General features: G+C 46.0%; 1 protein-coding gene across 3 annotated transcripts in view; it reads left to right on the forward strand.

Annotated features, from left to right (window-relative positions):
• KSR2 (kinase suppressor of ras 2) overlaps window positions 1-16,560 on the forward strand; it is a 329,003-nt gene that overhangs the window by 263,912 nt on the left and 48,531 nt on the right. For all 3 annotated transcript variants that reach the window (XM_075568096.1, XM_075568097.1, XM_075568098.1), the window contains 2 exons: window positions 210-258; window positions 6,135-6,502. In XM_075568096.1, the coding sequence (XP_075424211.1) occupies window positions 210-258; window positions 6,135-6,502 (417 nt within the window). The remainder of the gene's footprint in view (window positions 1-209; window positions 259-6,134; window positions 6,503-16,560) is intronic.

A 16,560-nucleotide genomic window follows, 5' to 3' on the forward strand; every position in this document is an offset into this window, starting at 1 on the left:
AAATAGATGTATGTGTGGGATTTAATGTACGTGTGGAGCGCACAAGTAGCTTTTTTTCCGAGCTCCGTATTCTGTATATACGTTACCCGAATGCATTACACGCACAGCCACAATTCCCATATCCAAAGAGTCGTTGTTACTTCAATTGTCCATTTCTCCTGAACAGCAGCTAAATACCAGTAAACGTCACTGTTTTTGCTTTATTCCAGTAATGAAGGAAACCCATTACTTCAAATTGAAGTGGAGCCAACTTCGGAGGTAAAATCGCCATGTTCTGGTTTCCGTCGCGATAAACATCTAATGTTGTTTTGCATTTTGCTTTGCTAACTCGGGTTCTGTTTTGCACACATTTGTGTCACTGGGTTAAGCTGACAATGAAACCCTTTGCTTGCTGGACGGATCTGCAACATGTTCTTCTGTTATATTGTATTTTTACCTACAGTATATAGTGCTTTAGACAGTATATATACAGTACAGGCAGTCCTCGGTTATCCAACACAATGCGTTACTCAAAATGGCGTTGTAAAGCGAAACGTTGTAAAGCGAAACGTTGTAAAGCGAAACACGTTTTCCCATAGGAACACTGTATAAATGAAAGGTTCCGTTCCTGAAGGTATTTTTAACACTAAAATACACCAAATATTTTATGCAGGCAATAAGATATGCAGCACACACACAAATTATATAGTGTATATACTGTATTGTATATATAATGTAACATAATAAATAATATAGTATATCTTATACTATATTAGTGAAAGCACTGTATGCCTGCCTGCCTGGATGTCCGGTGTCCCTAGGGGAAATCTCATTGGTCCCTTGGCCCGCCCCCGCAAACCTCTCATTGGCCTGAGGCGGAGTGACGGGCCAAAGGACACACAGGGACACACACACACTCCCCTCCCGGTGCCCCTCACTCTCCCCCGTCAGCTGGACCGCACCTCAACTTCCACACACCCCCCCCCCCCCTCCCTGTGCCGGAACTTACCCGGAGTCCCGTGTACACACACACACATTCCCACCCCCCCCCAAGCTCACACACAGCTCACCCCTCCCCCCCAGGCTCATCCCCCCCCAAGCTCACACCCCCCCCAACCCCCCAAGCTCACACCCCGGCGCCGCTACAGTCAGCGGGGGAGCGGAGCGAGCGCCCGGGACACACGCGGGGGAGCGGCCACAACACGCGGCCTCCCGCCTCACATCCACGTGGGAGCGGCCGGATGAGTGAGGCAGCGGCCGGATCAGTGAGGCAGCGGCAGGACGGGTGAGCTCCCCCCCCCCCTCCACATGCTACGTGCTGCTCTTGCCCCTCCGCTCCCGGCTCCCCCCTGTCACCGCGTGACAGGCCGCGGGACGTGAGATGGGAGGGGGGATGCCCCTCCGGTCCCCGCTTCACCTTCTCCCCACCGTTGTCCCCGCTGCCTGCGCAGGAGGAGGGGGGGGGGGAGCGGGTGTTGGTGCTGGTGTGTGTAATTGTGTGAGACTGTGTGTGAGTGTCTGCGACTGTGTGTAAGTGTGTGTAAGTGTCTGTGACTGTGTGAAACTGTGTGTAAGTGTCTGTGACTGTGTGTGACTGTGTGTAACTGTGTGTGACAGTGTGTGTAAGTGTTTCACAGTGTGAGAGTGTGTGAGTGTGTGTAAGTCTGTGTAAGTGTCTATGACTGTGTGAAACTATTTGAAACTGTGAAAGTGTGTGTAAGTGTGTGTGACTGTGTGTGAGTGTGTGTAACTGTCTGTGATTGTCTGTAAGTGTGTGTGTGTGTGTGTGTGTGTGTGTGTGTGTGTGTGTGTGTGTGTGTGTGTGTGTGTGTGGTGCACTGTGCAGTGTGAGCAATGAGCAGTGTGTCAGTGTGTGCAGTGTGAGCAATGACCACTGTGTGTGGAGTGTGTGCAGTGTGCAGTGTGTGTCAGTGTGTGCAGTGCGTGCAGTGTGAGCAATGAGCAGTGTGTGTGCACTGTGTGCAGTGTGAGCAATGAGCAGTGTGTCAGTGTGTGCAGTGTGACCAATGAGCAGTGTGTGTGCAGTATGCAGTGTGTGTCAGTCTGAGCAGTGTGTGTGCAGTGTGCAGTGTGACCATTGAGCAGTGTGTGTCAGTGTGTGACGTGTGTGTCAGTGTGTGCAGTGTGTGTCAGTGTGTGCAGTGTGAGCAGTGTGTGTGGAGTGTGCAGTGTGTCAGTGTGAGCAATGAGCTGTCTATGTGTGTGTGTGTGCAGTGTGAGCAGTGAGCAGTGTGTGTGCAGTGTGCAGTGTGTGTCAGTGTGACCAGTGTGTGTGCAGTGTGCAGTGTGTGTCACTGTGAGCTGTGTGTGCGCAGTGTGCGTCAGTGCGACCAACGAGCAGTGTGTGTGCAGTGTGCAGTGTGTGTGTGCAGTGTGCAGTGTGAACAATGAGCAGTGTGTGTCAGTGTGAGCACGGTTCACATCCCGGGCAACGCCGGGTCTCTCAGCTAGTAGTGAGACAATAGGAAAAAACCTGGCGCTTACCTTAAGCTTAATATATGAGGTGTGCTTACAATGTGGCAGTAAGTTAGACCACGGCTCTATGACAGATGCTTTGAGCCAGCATGGAGTTCCCCTCTGCTGCAACCCCAGGGAAGGGTTAATCCGGAACCCTTTTAAAGATATAGAGACATACAAGCAATGGGGGAGCGTGGGATTAAAAAAACATTTGACAATAAAAAACAATAAAATACAATAAAATTAATGTGGTTACAACAATATTGCTGGGGGTTGGTGAAAATATTAAATACACTTGCCATGTGCAAGCGGACACGGTAATGTGGTTTCTTTAAGCAATTCCAGTCACTCCCAACAACAGGTAATGGTGGTTTAGAGGGTTTTGAAATAAATATATAAATATATCTGTACTCACACGGCCATGTGTGAGTCCTTGCAGGAAATTGGTAACTTTGGGGTTAAATTAACCCATCTGCATCTCCCCCCAGTGTAGACTCTTCTTTGTTTGCAACCAACGTGGGATTCTAACTCCAGTCTTGGGCATCAGATGGGGACTCTCCCCAGTGGTGGTAGTAGGGGGGGGAGTAGGTAGAGAAAGTGAGGCACGTTGTCAGTGGGGTTTAAAACACATTTATTAGTTTTAAAAGCAATTGGTACAACAAGACTCACATACATACATAGTGGTTGGACCCCTGGCCTCCTCGTGCAGTCCAGGATACAGTTTAAGCAGCCGTTATTGCCAATCACGCGTCCGTGATGCAGGAGGAAAAAAAAAACAAAACTTTTTCTCCTTATCTGCAATGGCTGCCTGGTTGATCCGGCTACGGGAGCCACGTTGGGCCAAATTCAGCAGGAACTTTAGAGCTACGCGTTTCGTCGAATCATCGACTTCCTCAGGCTCATATTCTGATGAGTGTGAATATGAGCCTGAGGAAGTCGATGATTCGACGAAACGCGTAGCTCTAAAGTTCCTGCTGAATTTGGCCCAACGTGGCTCCCGTAGCCGGATCAACCAGGCAGCCATTGCAGATAAGGAGAAAAAGTTTTGTTTTTTTTCCTCCTGCATCACGGACGCGTGATTGGCAATAACGGCTGCTTAAACTGTATCCTGGACTGCACGAGGAGGCCAGGGGTCCAACCACTATGTATGTATGTGAGTCTTGTTGTACCAATTGCTTTTAAAACTAATAAATGTGTTTTAAACCCCACTGACAACGTGCCTCACTTTCTCTACCTACTCCCCCCCCTACTACCACCACTGGGGAGAGTCCCCATCTGATGCCCAAGACTGGAGTTAGAATCCCACGTTGGTTGCAAACAAAGAAGAGTCTACACTGGGGGGAGATGCAGATGGGTTAATTTAACCCCAAAGTTACCAATTTCCTGCAAGGACTCACACATGGCCGTGTGAGTACAGATATATTTATATATTTATTTCAAAACCCTCTAAACCACCATTACCTGTTGTTGGGAGTGACTGGAATTGCTTAAAGAAACCACATTACCGTGTCCGCTTGCACATGGCCGTGTAAGTGTATTTAATATTTTCACCAACCCCCAGCAATATTGTTGTAACCACATTAATTTTATTGTATTTTATTGTTTTTTATTGTCAAATGTTTTTTTAATCCCACGCTCCCCCATTGCTTGTATGTCTCTCAGCTAGTAGTATAATATATTATATAGTATAATATTATATATATACGCTCTTACGACGCTTTGCAACGTTGTTTATGTGAATGTGTATATATATATACACACGTACACAACGTTGCAAAGCGTCGTAAGAGCGTTGGATAAGCCATTTTGGCATTGTAAAAATGGACATAGGTATGCATTGCACAGCGTTGGATAAGCCATTTGTTGTAAAGCGAAGCGTTGTAAAACGAGGACTGCCTGTATAGTGCTTTAGAGCTTGCAGTCTAACTGCACATGTAATAATACCGTGTTATACTGTGTTTGTGTTGCAATTTAAGCAGCAATACTGATTTCATTTCTTTTTTATTTTTTAATGATAGAATTGAAGCAGAGGGTCTCCCGAGCTGAACGGTGTTAATTTCCGCTCCAGGGACCCCCTGCTTCCCGAGATATTTACCTCCATAGGAGTGCCGGTATTTATGCAGCCAGGGAACGTGTGTGCCTTATTAAATGGCGGTGTTTAAATGTCCCATGTCACGTGGGCCAGGAGGAAGCCTTGGCGTGCAGCTTCCTATTAGCCTGCGTGACCAGGACATTTAAACTCCACAGATACCCGCACCCCCCACGGAGGTAAGTTCTCCTGAAGCAGGGGGTCCATTAAATGAATGGAGCTCAGCTCCGGAGACCCCCGGCTTCAATCCTGTAATAAAAAATAATACATTAAACCTGTATTGCTGCTTTAAAATATAGACCATAGTATGTACATCTTAATAAAAAAAAACCAAGTCAAAGCATACCCAGACATAAAGGTACATTCATGTGTAATAAATACAGTATACGTATATTCCTGTAAAAATCATTCCTCACCTCCTGTCTGTGTTGTCACTTTCAATAGACTGATTCATATAAAAATGGACTTTCTGTGTTATTTCCACCAGACACTACAAAGCTGTACCCTGCTCAGCATTTACTGTAAGGCTGAGTCCATGCTGCCGGAGACCGTGCGGAGGCGTGCGTGCGCCGCGCGATCACACAGCATTAAGGCATTGATCGCGCCCATAGACCGCGTACACGCCACAGCAGGAGGGGGTGCGAGGAGCGCGAGGAATCAGTTCAAACTGATTCCTCGGCGCGATGGGCAGGTCACGTGAGCAGTTCGCCGGGCGAACCAGTTCCGTTACGTCACAGGCACGCCCCCCAGACACGCCCCCCACGGCACCTCTACCTTGTCCACAAAATGCTCCCTCTTCACGAAGGTGACGTCATGCGCACACACACCTCCGCGCGGTTGAAGGTTGTATGGACGCAGCCTAAGTGAATAGGAGTTTATAAACAAGCCAATATAATGTTGTACTCGTTTGGCGTCCAATGAACAAATTGAACTGTTAGGTGAACCGGAAACACATAATCAGAATCTTTATCTCAGATATCTGGGAATAGTGATTGGGGAGCTTTTCTTTTTCTGCGCAAACCTGCGAAAGTTCGTTCAAACCTTTTGTTATTCAGAAAACGCACAAAAGCATGTCATTCCGCCTAAGCCTCTATTTCGCAGTTTTTACGCGGTAAGGTTTTTTGGGTAAAAAACGTAAAAGTTTGCTTCACTTTTAAGCAAATTTTTGTTTTCGCTTAATTGAATTTTCACATAATTAGGCGAATGCTTGCTTGTGTAATGTTCGCTTAATTAAAGGAAAATGTATATATAATAGGCATCGATGAATTAACAAAAAGTTAAACAAGGGAAAAAAAACGCAATTTTCACCGCGTATTTAAATCGTGGTGAAAAGTTTGCCCACCTCTAGTTTGGAGCATTCTTTTTTACTATTGTAGCACACGAATATATTCATATACATATTGCATGCTGTAAGAATAAAATAAGGATGTTTTAAGCAAGTTCAGCTGAAGATTTTCATTGTGTGCTTGTCCTCTCCGATAACGTCCCCGTCTCTTCAGACTTCATTGCTCTATTGCTGTTCTTATGGGTCCCAGCCCAATACATGGACCTGGTACTCAGTGACCTGCTTTCATACTTCTTTCTACAGAATGAGGAGGGCAATGAACGGGCAGACGAATCTGAGGATGACTTTGAGGAGATGAACCTCTCACTGCTCTCGGCCAGGAACTTCCCCCGCAAGGCCAGCCAGACCAGTATCTTCTTGCAGGAATGGGACATCCCGTTGGAGCAGCTGGAGATTGGGGAGATGATTGGCAAAGGCCGCTTTGGTCTGGTGTACCACGGACGTTGGCATGGGGAAGTGGCCATCAGGCTCATTGACATTGAGAGGGACAATGAGGACCAGCTGAAGGCTTTTAAGCGGGAGGTGATGGCTTATAGACAAACCCGGCATGAGAATGTGGTCCTCTTCATGGGAGCTTGCATGAGCCCGCCACACCTAGCAATTATCACCAGGTAACCTCTACCAGTCTGTTATCTTTAACTGTAATGGCAATGCACCAACTCACGTGGTGGTTTTGCTATATACCGTGCTTTGCTTTTGCCTTCTTTTTAACCTGTGTAAACTGAGATTTATATTTTGCAAATCCACCAAAAATATTTTCATGCAGCATATAAAGCAGGAACGATACATTTGTACACATAACGGCGCAGCGAGCTTTGGTGTTCCTGACGTCACCGCGGCGTGCGCCCACGGCTCCGTAGCACCAGTAATAATGGAATTAGGACCTAAGCAATTGCTTACATCAAGCTCGGGGCGCCTCTAATAGATGTAGTGCGCAGAAGTCCAAATGATCCTATTAAAACGGCTTCCGTTGTCCTCCTTGGACTGTCAGGGGCTTAATAATGGAGCTGCCGGTACTGTGAATGTGGCTACATTGTAACATGCTGCTCTCCAGGCAAGACATGAATTCTTAGTGTGGAACGAGCGCTCCAATGCTGGGTCCGTTATACACACTGTACAAGATTATGCTCATCAATAATTGATCACAAATGATTTTGACTCTCCAGGCAAGAACCTGCTGTTTGAATGCCCAGTTTGTGTGGGGAGTGGAGATGGGTGAACTAACAGGGTTGTGAGTAAATCATGGTTGAGATGACAGGCATGTAGCGGGACCCCCACATTTTCTTTTAAGGGGTCACCAAATTCATAGCATCACCACTGGCACCTCCCTCCCTTATCCTGCGGACATTGTCCTGTGTCTCCCGATGCTTCTAATTCCTTATCTGCACACAGCATGGACGTACAGGCAGCTGGGATTTTAATGTAAACTGTCAAATGAATAGGTTTGGGGGACTGGGGGTGTATTGTTTAAATGCAAATGTGTGTGTGTGTGTGTGTGTGTGTGTGTGTGCCTGTGTGTGTGCCTGTGCCTGTGTGTGTGTGTGTGTGTGTGTGTGTGTGTGTGTGTGTGTGTGTGTGTGTGTGTGTGTGTGTGTGTGTGTGTGTGTGTGTGTGTGTGTGTGTGTGTGTGTGTTATATGTTGAAGACCCGTGAGGACTGAAACACCGGGATATGTTTTCATGATGGATTAATAAATCTCATTATTACTTTGCCCCGTACTTACTTTTCCCGTGCACCACCTACCTCTCTGCTGAGTTTCCACTCGGTGTGTGAGGCCTTTCACTGTCATATAATTATGTGTGTGTGTGTGTGTGTGTGTGTATGTGTGTGTGTGCGTGTGTGTGTATTTATGTATAACATTGTATTTCCTAATAGTTTTGTCCTTAATAAGTCCTAGATGGATTATATTATACAAGTGGCAGTGTGACTGACCTGTAGTCAGACCCCACTGTATGATTAACCACTTTTCTGCTCAGCCACAAGGGACCAGGTGTGGGCCAGGTACAAACAGGTGAAATTGCCCTCGATAGGAGGAATGCATTCATTTATTTTGACAAAGAAATAGCAGCAATGAGACAATTTGGTTATTCATTAACCTGTGATAGTGCCGGTCGGGGAACTATTGCTAAAAATGTCCCATTAAAGTTTAATGAATAACCTCCCAATATGTCCTTCTATGGCTGACACTGAGGGAGAGTTTCTTGTGACCCGCAGCAAGGGTGTTATCTCCGGCTTCATAACTGGGACAGAACCAGTGCACATAACTGGGACAGAACCAGTGCACATAACTGGGGCAGAACCCGTGTATATAACTGGGGCAGAACCAGTGCACATAACTGAGGCAGAACCAGTGCACATAACTGGGGCAGAACCCGTGTATATAACTGGGACAGAACCCGTGTATATAACTGGGACAGAACCAGTGCACATAACTGAGGCAGAACCAGTGCACATAACTGGGGCAGAACCCGTGTATATAACTGGGACAGAACCGGTGCACATAACTGAGGCAGAACCAGTGCATATAACTGGGGCAGAACCCGTGTATATAACTGGGACAGAACCCGTGTATATAACTGGGACAGAACCAGTGCACATAACTGAGGCAGAACCAGTGCACATAACTGGGGCAGAACCCGTGTATATAACTGGGACAGAACCAGTGCACATAACTGAGGCAGAACCAGTGCATATAACTGGGGCAGAACCCGTGTATACAACTGGGGCAGAACCCGTGCACATAACTGGGGCAGAACCCGTGCACAAAAGTATCAGCAGATTTATCAAAGAAAAACTAGAATTGTTTTCAGTGGGATTTCTTTCCTTTGATACGTTTTGCAGCCGGGGTAGTTTAGTAAATAGACCCCTTGGGGCCTTTTTCTATATTGTCCAAAGTGTCCGTCCGGACAAAAATCCCCATTGCAGTCAATAGGGTCTAAATCCACCGGAAACGTCCGCTTCCGACCATATAGAATTTCAAAGAGTGACTCTTTCACAAAGCGCTGGAGGCGCGAAACGCGTTAGAGCGACTTCCCCTGCCCTATCCCATGTTGGTACCACCTTAATAAAGTTGTTTTAATCCATATTTGTGTACTGGAGCCCCATCTTGTGCCTGCTGCCTCTCATGGGATACAATGGCATTTTCTGCTTGGTTAATTACGGAGACGTTTTTGTTGCAGAAGGAGCGGCTCAGTGAGTAACGACACTGACTGGCACTGAGAGTTTGAAGCTGGGGTTCAATTCCCGGTGTCGGCTCCTTGTGACCTTGGGCAAGTCACTTTATCTCCCTGTGCCTCAGGCACCAAAAACATAGATTGTAAGCTCCACGGGGCAGGGACTGTGTCTGCAAAATGTCTCTGTAAAGCGCTACGTAAAACTAGCAGCGCTATACAAGAACATGCTATTATTAATATTGGTTTTGCAGCCAGCGCAGTTTAATAGATATGGATCACCACCTTCAACGGGATTCCTTTTCTCTCGAGAAATCTGCTGCCGTTCTTTGCTCCACCCTTAGCCTCTTTTTGAAGTCAGAAGACTTTGGCGCATAGGGGGGACCGAAGTGTCAACGTCTCCAGGCTGCAGCGCTGTAGTCACAAAATGCACCAGAATCCTCCTAGAAAAGGGTCGCATTTGTTACGTTGTTACATACAGTTTCTCTGCTCTGGTTATGCAGCAAAGAGACTAACCCCCAGAGTGCCGGATTTATTAAGGAGACACACGCCCATTGAACCAATGGGATTTTCTTGATTTATTTGGTTCAGTGTTTTTGCTCCAGACTTAGCAGGGAGACGTTGCAGAGCAAAGATGCAATACTTACAGTACGCAAATGGTTTTACCTTCGTTTGGCAACCAGGAGACTTTGATACATAGCCCTATTTATTAAAGTTTCCCTGTGCAAAATTGGAGCTAACCCACTTCAAAGGCTTTTACTAATGAGAAGGAATCCAGCTGCGAGTAATGGAGTGCCTTCCTTTTGTAAATATATTGCTGGTAGAAGCTCATAACAAAAATATTTTAATGTCCATAATTCAAATCTCAGCAATGAATTACTTTGCCAGCGCTGATGGGTATTAATGATTACAGCAAGGGCACAGTGCAAGTATGTTCTGTGCTGCAAAATAGGGGCGAATCCCTTCACTCATCTCCCACCCCACTCCTTAAACAAACCTGATAGCTCTTCCATCTTTCATAGCCTGCCCAGCCCCTTTTTACCAGGACTATTTCTTGGCAGTATTTAATGTAATGAAGGTCATAAATCTAAAGTTAAAGAGAAATCGGCGTCCAGTCAAGGAAAATAGCAAGACTGATTGATCAGGGGGGAGAAATCTGTCCTTCAATCAATATGAGGCAAAGAGAGTAAATACATCCTGCTTCTGAATCAAAGCAAGGCAATGATAGGTGTGTGTGTATATACAGTTAGGTCCGGAAATAATTGGACACTGACACAATCTTCATAATATTGGTTCTATACTCCACCACAATGGATTTGAAATGAAACAACCGACATTCAATAGAAGTGCAGACTTTCAGCTTTAATTTAAGGGGTTGAACAAAAATATCGTATGAAACGTTTAGGAATTGCAACCATTTTCATACACAGTCCCCTTATTTCAGGGGCTCAAATGTAATTGGACAAATTAACACAATCATAAATAAAATGTTCATTTTTAATACTTTGTCGAGAATCCTTTGCAGGCAATGACTGCTTGAAGTCTGGAACGCATGGACATCACCAAACGCTGGGTTTCCTCCTTTGTGATGCTTTCCCAGGCCTTTACTGCAGCTGTCTTCAGTTGTTGTTTGTTCGTGGGTCTTTCTGCCTTAAGTTTTGTCTTCAGCAAGTGAAATGCATGCTCGATCGGGTTGAGATCAGGTGATTGACTCGGCCATTGCAGAATATTCCACTTCTTTGCCTTAAAAAACTCCTGGGTTGCTTTCGCTGTATGTTTTGGGTCATTGTCCATCTATAAAGTGAAGCGCCGTCCAATCAACTTCGCTGAATTTGGCTGAATCTGAGCAGACAATATATCCCTATACACATCAGAATTCATCTGGCTGCTTCTGTCTTCTGTCACATCATCAATAAACACTAGTGACCCAGTGCCATTGTAAGCCATGCGTGCTCATGCCATCACACTGCCTCTGCCGTGTTTTACAGATGATGTAGTATGCTTCGGATCATGAGCCGTTCCAAGCCTTCTCCATACTTTTTTCTTCCCATCATTCTGGTACAGGTTGATCTTAGTTTCATCTGTCCAAAGAATGCTGTTCCAGAACTGGGCTTGCTTTTTAGATATTGTTTGGCAAAGTCTAATCTGGCCTTTCTATTCTTGAGGCTTATGAATGGTTTGCACCTTGTGGTGAACCCTCTGTATTTGCTCTCGTGAAGTCTTCTCTTTATGGTAGACTTGGATAATGATATGCCTACCTCCTGGAGAGTGTTCTTCACTTGGCTGGATGTTGTGAAGGGGTTTTACTTTACCATGGAAAGGATCCTACGATCATCCACCACTGTTGTCTTCCGTGGATGTCCAGGCCTTTCTGTGTTGCAGAGCTCACCAGTGCGTTCTTTTTTCCCCAGAATGTACCAAACTGTTGATTTGGCCACTCCTAATGTTCCTGCTATGTCTCTGATGGATTTTCTTTTTTTGCAGCCTAAGGATGCCCTGTTTCACTTGCATTGAGAGCTCCTTTGACCGCATGTTGCGGGTTCACAGCAACAGCTTCCAAATGTGAATGCCACACCTGGAATCAACTCCAGACCTTTTACCAGCTAATTGATGATGAAATAACGAAGGAATAGCCCACACCTGTCCATGAAACAGCTTCTGAGTCAATTGTCCAATTACTTTAAAACAGGGAACACCCACTTCAGAGGCAGTTATGTTAGCAATAGACTACACTTTTCATTTACATAAAGCACGGGGAATTCTCAGAACAGTAACTGACTTAACATTTGTATCTGTAAAGTCCGAGCGTTTCTGCTTGTGGCTGAGTTACTGAAGACACTTCCACAGATCAAAAAGTCAAGCTGCACTTTTGCATGAATCCTTGATTCCGATCTGTTGTTCGTTTTATCTGCCTGACACAATGTGTCTCTGCTAGCTTTGTCTCCTGAACATAACCATATCAGTCCTGGAAGTACCAGTTGTTTTTTTTTTTAATAAATGTGAAGAACTCGGTTCACCAAAATTCCTGGGGGGAAAAAATCAGCCTGTGAGGTGACGTTCTAATGAATGAATGTGCAGTATTTCTTGCATTTCCCATTTCTCTGCAGCTCAGGCAGGGTTTGATGTCTGGAAATTGGTGCATGGAGTAGGTATATTCAGAGGCAGGGTATGGAGAAGAACAAGTGTGACTCCTTCCCCCTTCTCCAGATTGTAAGATAGAAGAAAGTACATTTGGTGGTTCACAGTGGAGAAAGAACACTCCGAGGGCTGCAGAGTCAGCTACTGCAAAAATGTATTGGCACGTGTAGCACAAAATAAAAACTCACGCGTTTCGCACACATAGGCGCTTTATCAAAGAGTAGAGACTCCTAAATGCCTGTCTTCCTCTTTGTAGCATATCCGCATACTGTACCACCATATTGCCCTCTGGCCAATAACTGTGCAGCAGCACAGATGTACAATCAAATATTTAAATGAGAGTGGCCGTGATTGGATAACTGTTAAGCAAACGGGAGCAATTAACATTAACCATGTAGATGCTGCATGTCACAAAGAGAAAGACTGTCAACTAAACAGAAGTAGATTAAAAACACTGATCAATGCATAGTATACAATCATATACCCTCCTTTACTGTGCAACCATTGTTGACTGTTCTTAACCTGCTTCCAGGATCCCAGCATTAAGGGCTTTTGGAGGCACTGACCTGTTTGTTGTTACAAACTACCTTTTTTCAAATGTGATTTAAAAGGATACAGCATCAAGGCTTTCTGGGAGTGGTCCTGTTTGTTACAAACTATCTTTCTCTTCTCCAGATTGTAGCAGGATTTTCAGTGGTGCAGATATGTAGGCAGTGGAAGGTATAAAAGACCTTTCGGTCAGTACCGGGTCCAGCCCCAGACAGCAAATTTCTCCACAGAAAAAAATGCGAGAGAGCGCAGACCGTAGCGCAGACCGTAGCGCAGACCGTAGCGCAGACCGAAGCGCAGACCGTAGCGCAGACCGAAGCGCAGACCGTAGCGCAGACCGAAGCGCAGACCGTAGCGCAGATCGTAGCGCAGACCGAAGCGCAGACCGTAGCGCAGACCGTAGCGCAGACCGAAGCGCAGACCGTAGCGCAGATCGTAGCGCAGACCGAAGCGCAGACCGTAGCGCAGACCGAAGCGCAGACCGAAGCGCAGACCGTAGCGCAGACCAAAGCGCAGACCGTAGCGTAGACGGTAGCGCAGACCGTAGCGCAGACCAAAGCGCAGACCGTAGCGTAGACGGTAGCGCAGACCGAAGCGCAGACCGTAGCGCAGATCGAAGCGCAGATCAAAGCGCAGACCGTAGCGCAGACCAAAGCGCAGACCGTAGCGCAGACCAAAGCGCAGACCGAAGCGCAGACCGAAAAGCGCAGACCGTAGCGCAGATCGTAGCGCAGACCGAAGCGCAGACCGAAGCGCAGACCGTAGCGCAGACCGTAGCGCAGACCGAAGCGCAGACCGAAGCGCAGACCGTAGCGCAGACCGTAGCGCAGACCGAAGCGCAGACCGTAGCGCAGACCGAAGCGCAGACCGTAGCGCAGACCGTAGCGCAGACCGAAGCGCAGACATACATTTTACTCAAGGCAACACAAAAATAAATAACGACATTGAACCACTTTATTGATATTGGAGTTTAATCTGTGACATACTGAGCAATCTTTTTTATTCCGGCACATTGCAAAATTCAATTAGATTAGGATATTATGTAGGATATTAACCCAAAAGCATGCGTATTCCTACCTGGAGAGAAGACCCAGCCAATAGAAAGAGGGACATATTGTATACATAGCAGAGACAAATGGGTCCAGCACTGCATGGAAGTGTTATCCGGTCCCGTTAGATACTACAGTCCGCCCCTGGAGTGTCTGCAGGCAGCAATAACTCTGACAGGAGGAACGTACTGGAATAGCTGAACAAACATATAGTTTGTAGGTGGGCTTCCAAGACCTCTGAGGCCTATTTTGTGCCCATACAAATATTGCTGCGATGTTCCTCTTTAATTAGTCCCACAATACATGGAGCGAGAGCCTTCGGGTGCTGCGGCCCCATCATTTCCTTAGCTCGATGGACCAAACAAGTTTGACACCAAGTTTCTGTGCCTTGAGATCAGTTATTTTTCTCCGCCTCCCCCCTATTCCCTTGGCAGGGTGAAATCCGTCGTTAATCTTTATTATGACACTGGTCTGTACATGGCTGTCATGACGGCAAAACTAATGGATGAGTTGAAATGGTGAAGAAACTCATTATATGAATGACAGCACATTAGATACAGTGGTAAACATTTCCTCCTCTCCACCGTTCTCATTGCTTCCCCCCTCCCCCACCGTTCTCATTGCTTCCCTCCTCCCCCAGCGTTCTCCTTCATATACACCATTGATGAATTTGCTGAAATTTCTTGCTTTTACCCTTTTTTCATTTCCTTCTTTTGCCGCCTTGGTGATATGACACAGAGTTTCACATTTGTACATAGTGTATTTATGTACTTGTCTTATTGGGAATTGAACTTCTTTCTAAGGTTCCAGAGATGGATATTGTGTAGCTGCATATATATCACCCAGCTGCAATTCCCATTCCTCACCAGAAAGTACTCTCCATGTTAACCACTTCACAGCCTAAGGAATCAGTAATGTATCCATCACTAGTCAGTGTGCTGCTGTCCTCTCTATAACCAAAGGGGTTAAAATCCCCAGCCTCTGATCTTTCTCGCTCCTTTCACAAATCTCTCATAGTACCCACAGTCTGATCTGCACCCCTGTGTTATATTGTCTCCCCTCCAGACCTTTTAGTCACAGTGATCCCAGAGAGCAGTAGATTGCAGGCTGTCAAATACTTTCTGGGACCACCATGGAAAGTCCTGCAAGTTCTTCATACACCGTCGATGTCGCGATGACATCCAAAGGAACACTTGTGAAAAAGGGACGTTTGGTAGATTCGAAAGATTATATGTTATCCCAGCTGTGAAGAAGTATTCTCCCCTTAAATGGTATCACACCCCGCTAAGAATCCAGGACTGGAAACGCAGACAGACTATTTTGAAAGTATCTGTTCTGTAGCGTCCCGACTCAATGATACTTTGAGTGCTTATCCAATTTTTAAATAGCAGGATTTTCATTTGATGTACAATAAAGGCAATATTTGATAACAAATATTAGAGAGGCCACTGCTCTCCTATATATAGCTCACAGAGACGATATATATGCAGTTGCTTTGGCATGAGAACCCCTGCCAGATCCTTTAACAGGTACAGACGTGCCTCTCCGGCCCACACCCACAGGGCTCCTCTAAGTAACGTAACGTGATGTTAAACTGGCTTAATGCTGCGGTATTGGCCTTTGGAGATACAGGGTCAGGTTTGGCGGCACGTACTCTCCCATAAAGAGCGTTAATTTGCCCCCTTCCGTGGAGTATCACGCGGTCAACACCATACGCGCACAGGCCCCTAAAGCCAAGCAAAGGGCAATGGTGTACAGTGTACGTCATAAGGGCCACTGAGGTGGCACTGAAGCGGTTAAGTAAGAGTTAATCAACACAGCGTTATATCAAGCGTTAATTCCCTCTCCTCTCTTTCTCAACTTGAGTTAAACACAGATTTAAGGGTCTGGATCGGAGTAACGTGGCAAAGAACTAGATAAAAACCAGCTCTGTCAAAAAGTACTTCAGGAGAGCAGAATTAGTGAAGATATATATATAAAAAATGCTTTATTCTATAGGTTCATACATCTTTATATGACAAAAAAACCCTCCAATACTGGACGGAGTAACAGCAAGAGAAAGGCCGCCATCCCGTTACTGGCGCTAACACAACATTGTGCTACACTGAGTAACATGGAGCCTATGCTAATGACATGTAGAATGGCCGCTGTTTTTGCATATAATTAGCTCAGCGGATACACATTATCCCCGAGGAACAGAACGTCCGTTCCTGATTTAGTTACTATCACATTTTGAGCCCGGATATAACTGACCTTTGTGGATCTATCGCTTTGTGTCACTGGTATAAAATATTAAAGGTACGAAATGCAGAATATCAGAAACACAAATGTACATTTAATAGAGAGTAACAATTACAGAATTCCTTCTTCCCACTGTCAGTACAACCTTTGTCAGACGAATGAGGCTAAAACCTTCCCTTGCAACAAGAAGATGGTCTCGTGGCATATTAGGTCGGAGCCTGTGTATAGACACTGCGACTGTTTTAATACATTTCTGTCGCAAATGCATCATGTTTTATGAATTATTATTTTATTACGAACGTCTATTTGTATAGCGCGGCGACATATACCGCAGCGCGGCGACATACCGCAGAGCGGCAACATATACCGCAGAGCGGCGAAATATACCGCAGCGCAGCGACATATACCGCAGAGCGGCGACATACCGCAGCGCGGCAACATATACCGCAGAGCGGCGAAATATACCGCAGCGCAGCGACATATACCGCAGAGCGGCGACATACCGCAGCGCGGCAACATATA

Source organism: Ascaphus truei, chromosome 13 (assembly GCF_040206685.1).
Source record: "Ascaphus truei isolate aAscTru1 chromosome 13, aAscTru1.hap1, whole genome shotgun sequence".
Taxonomy (NCBI): Eukaryota; Metazoa; Chordata; class Amphibia; order Anura; family Ascaphidae; genus Ascaphus; species Ascaphus truei.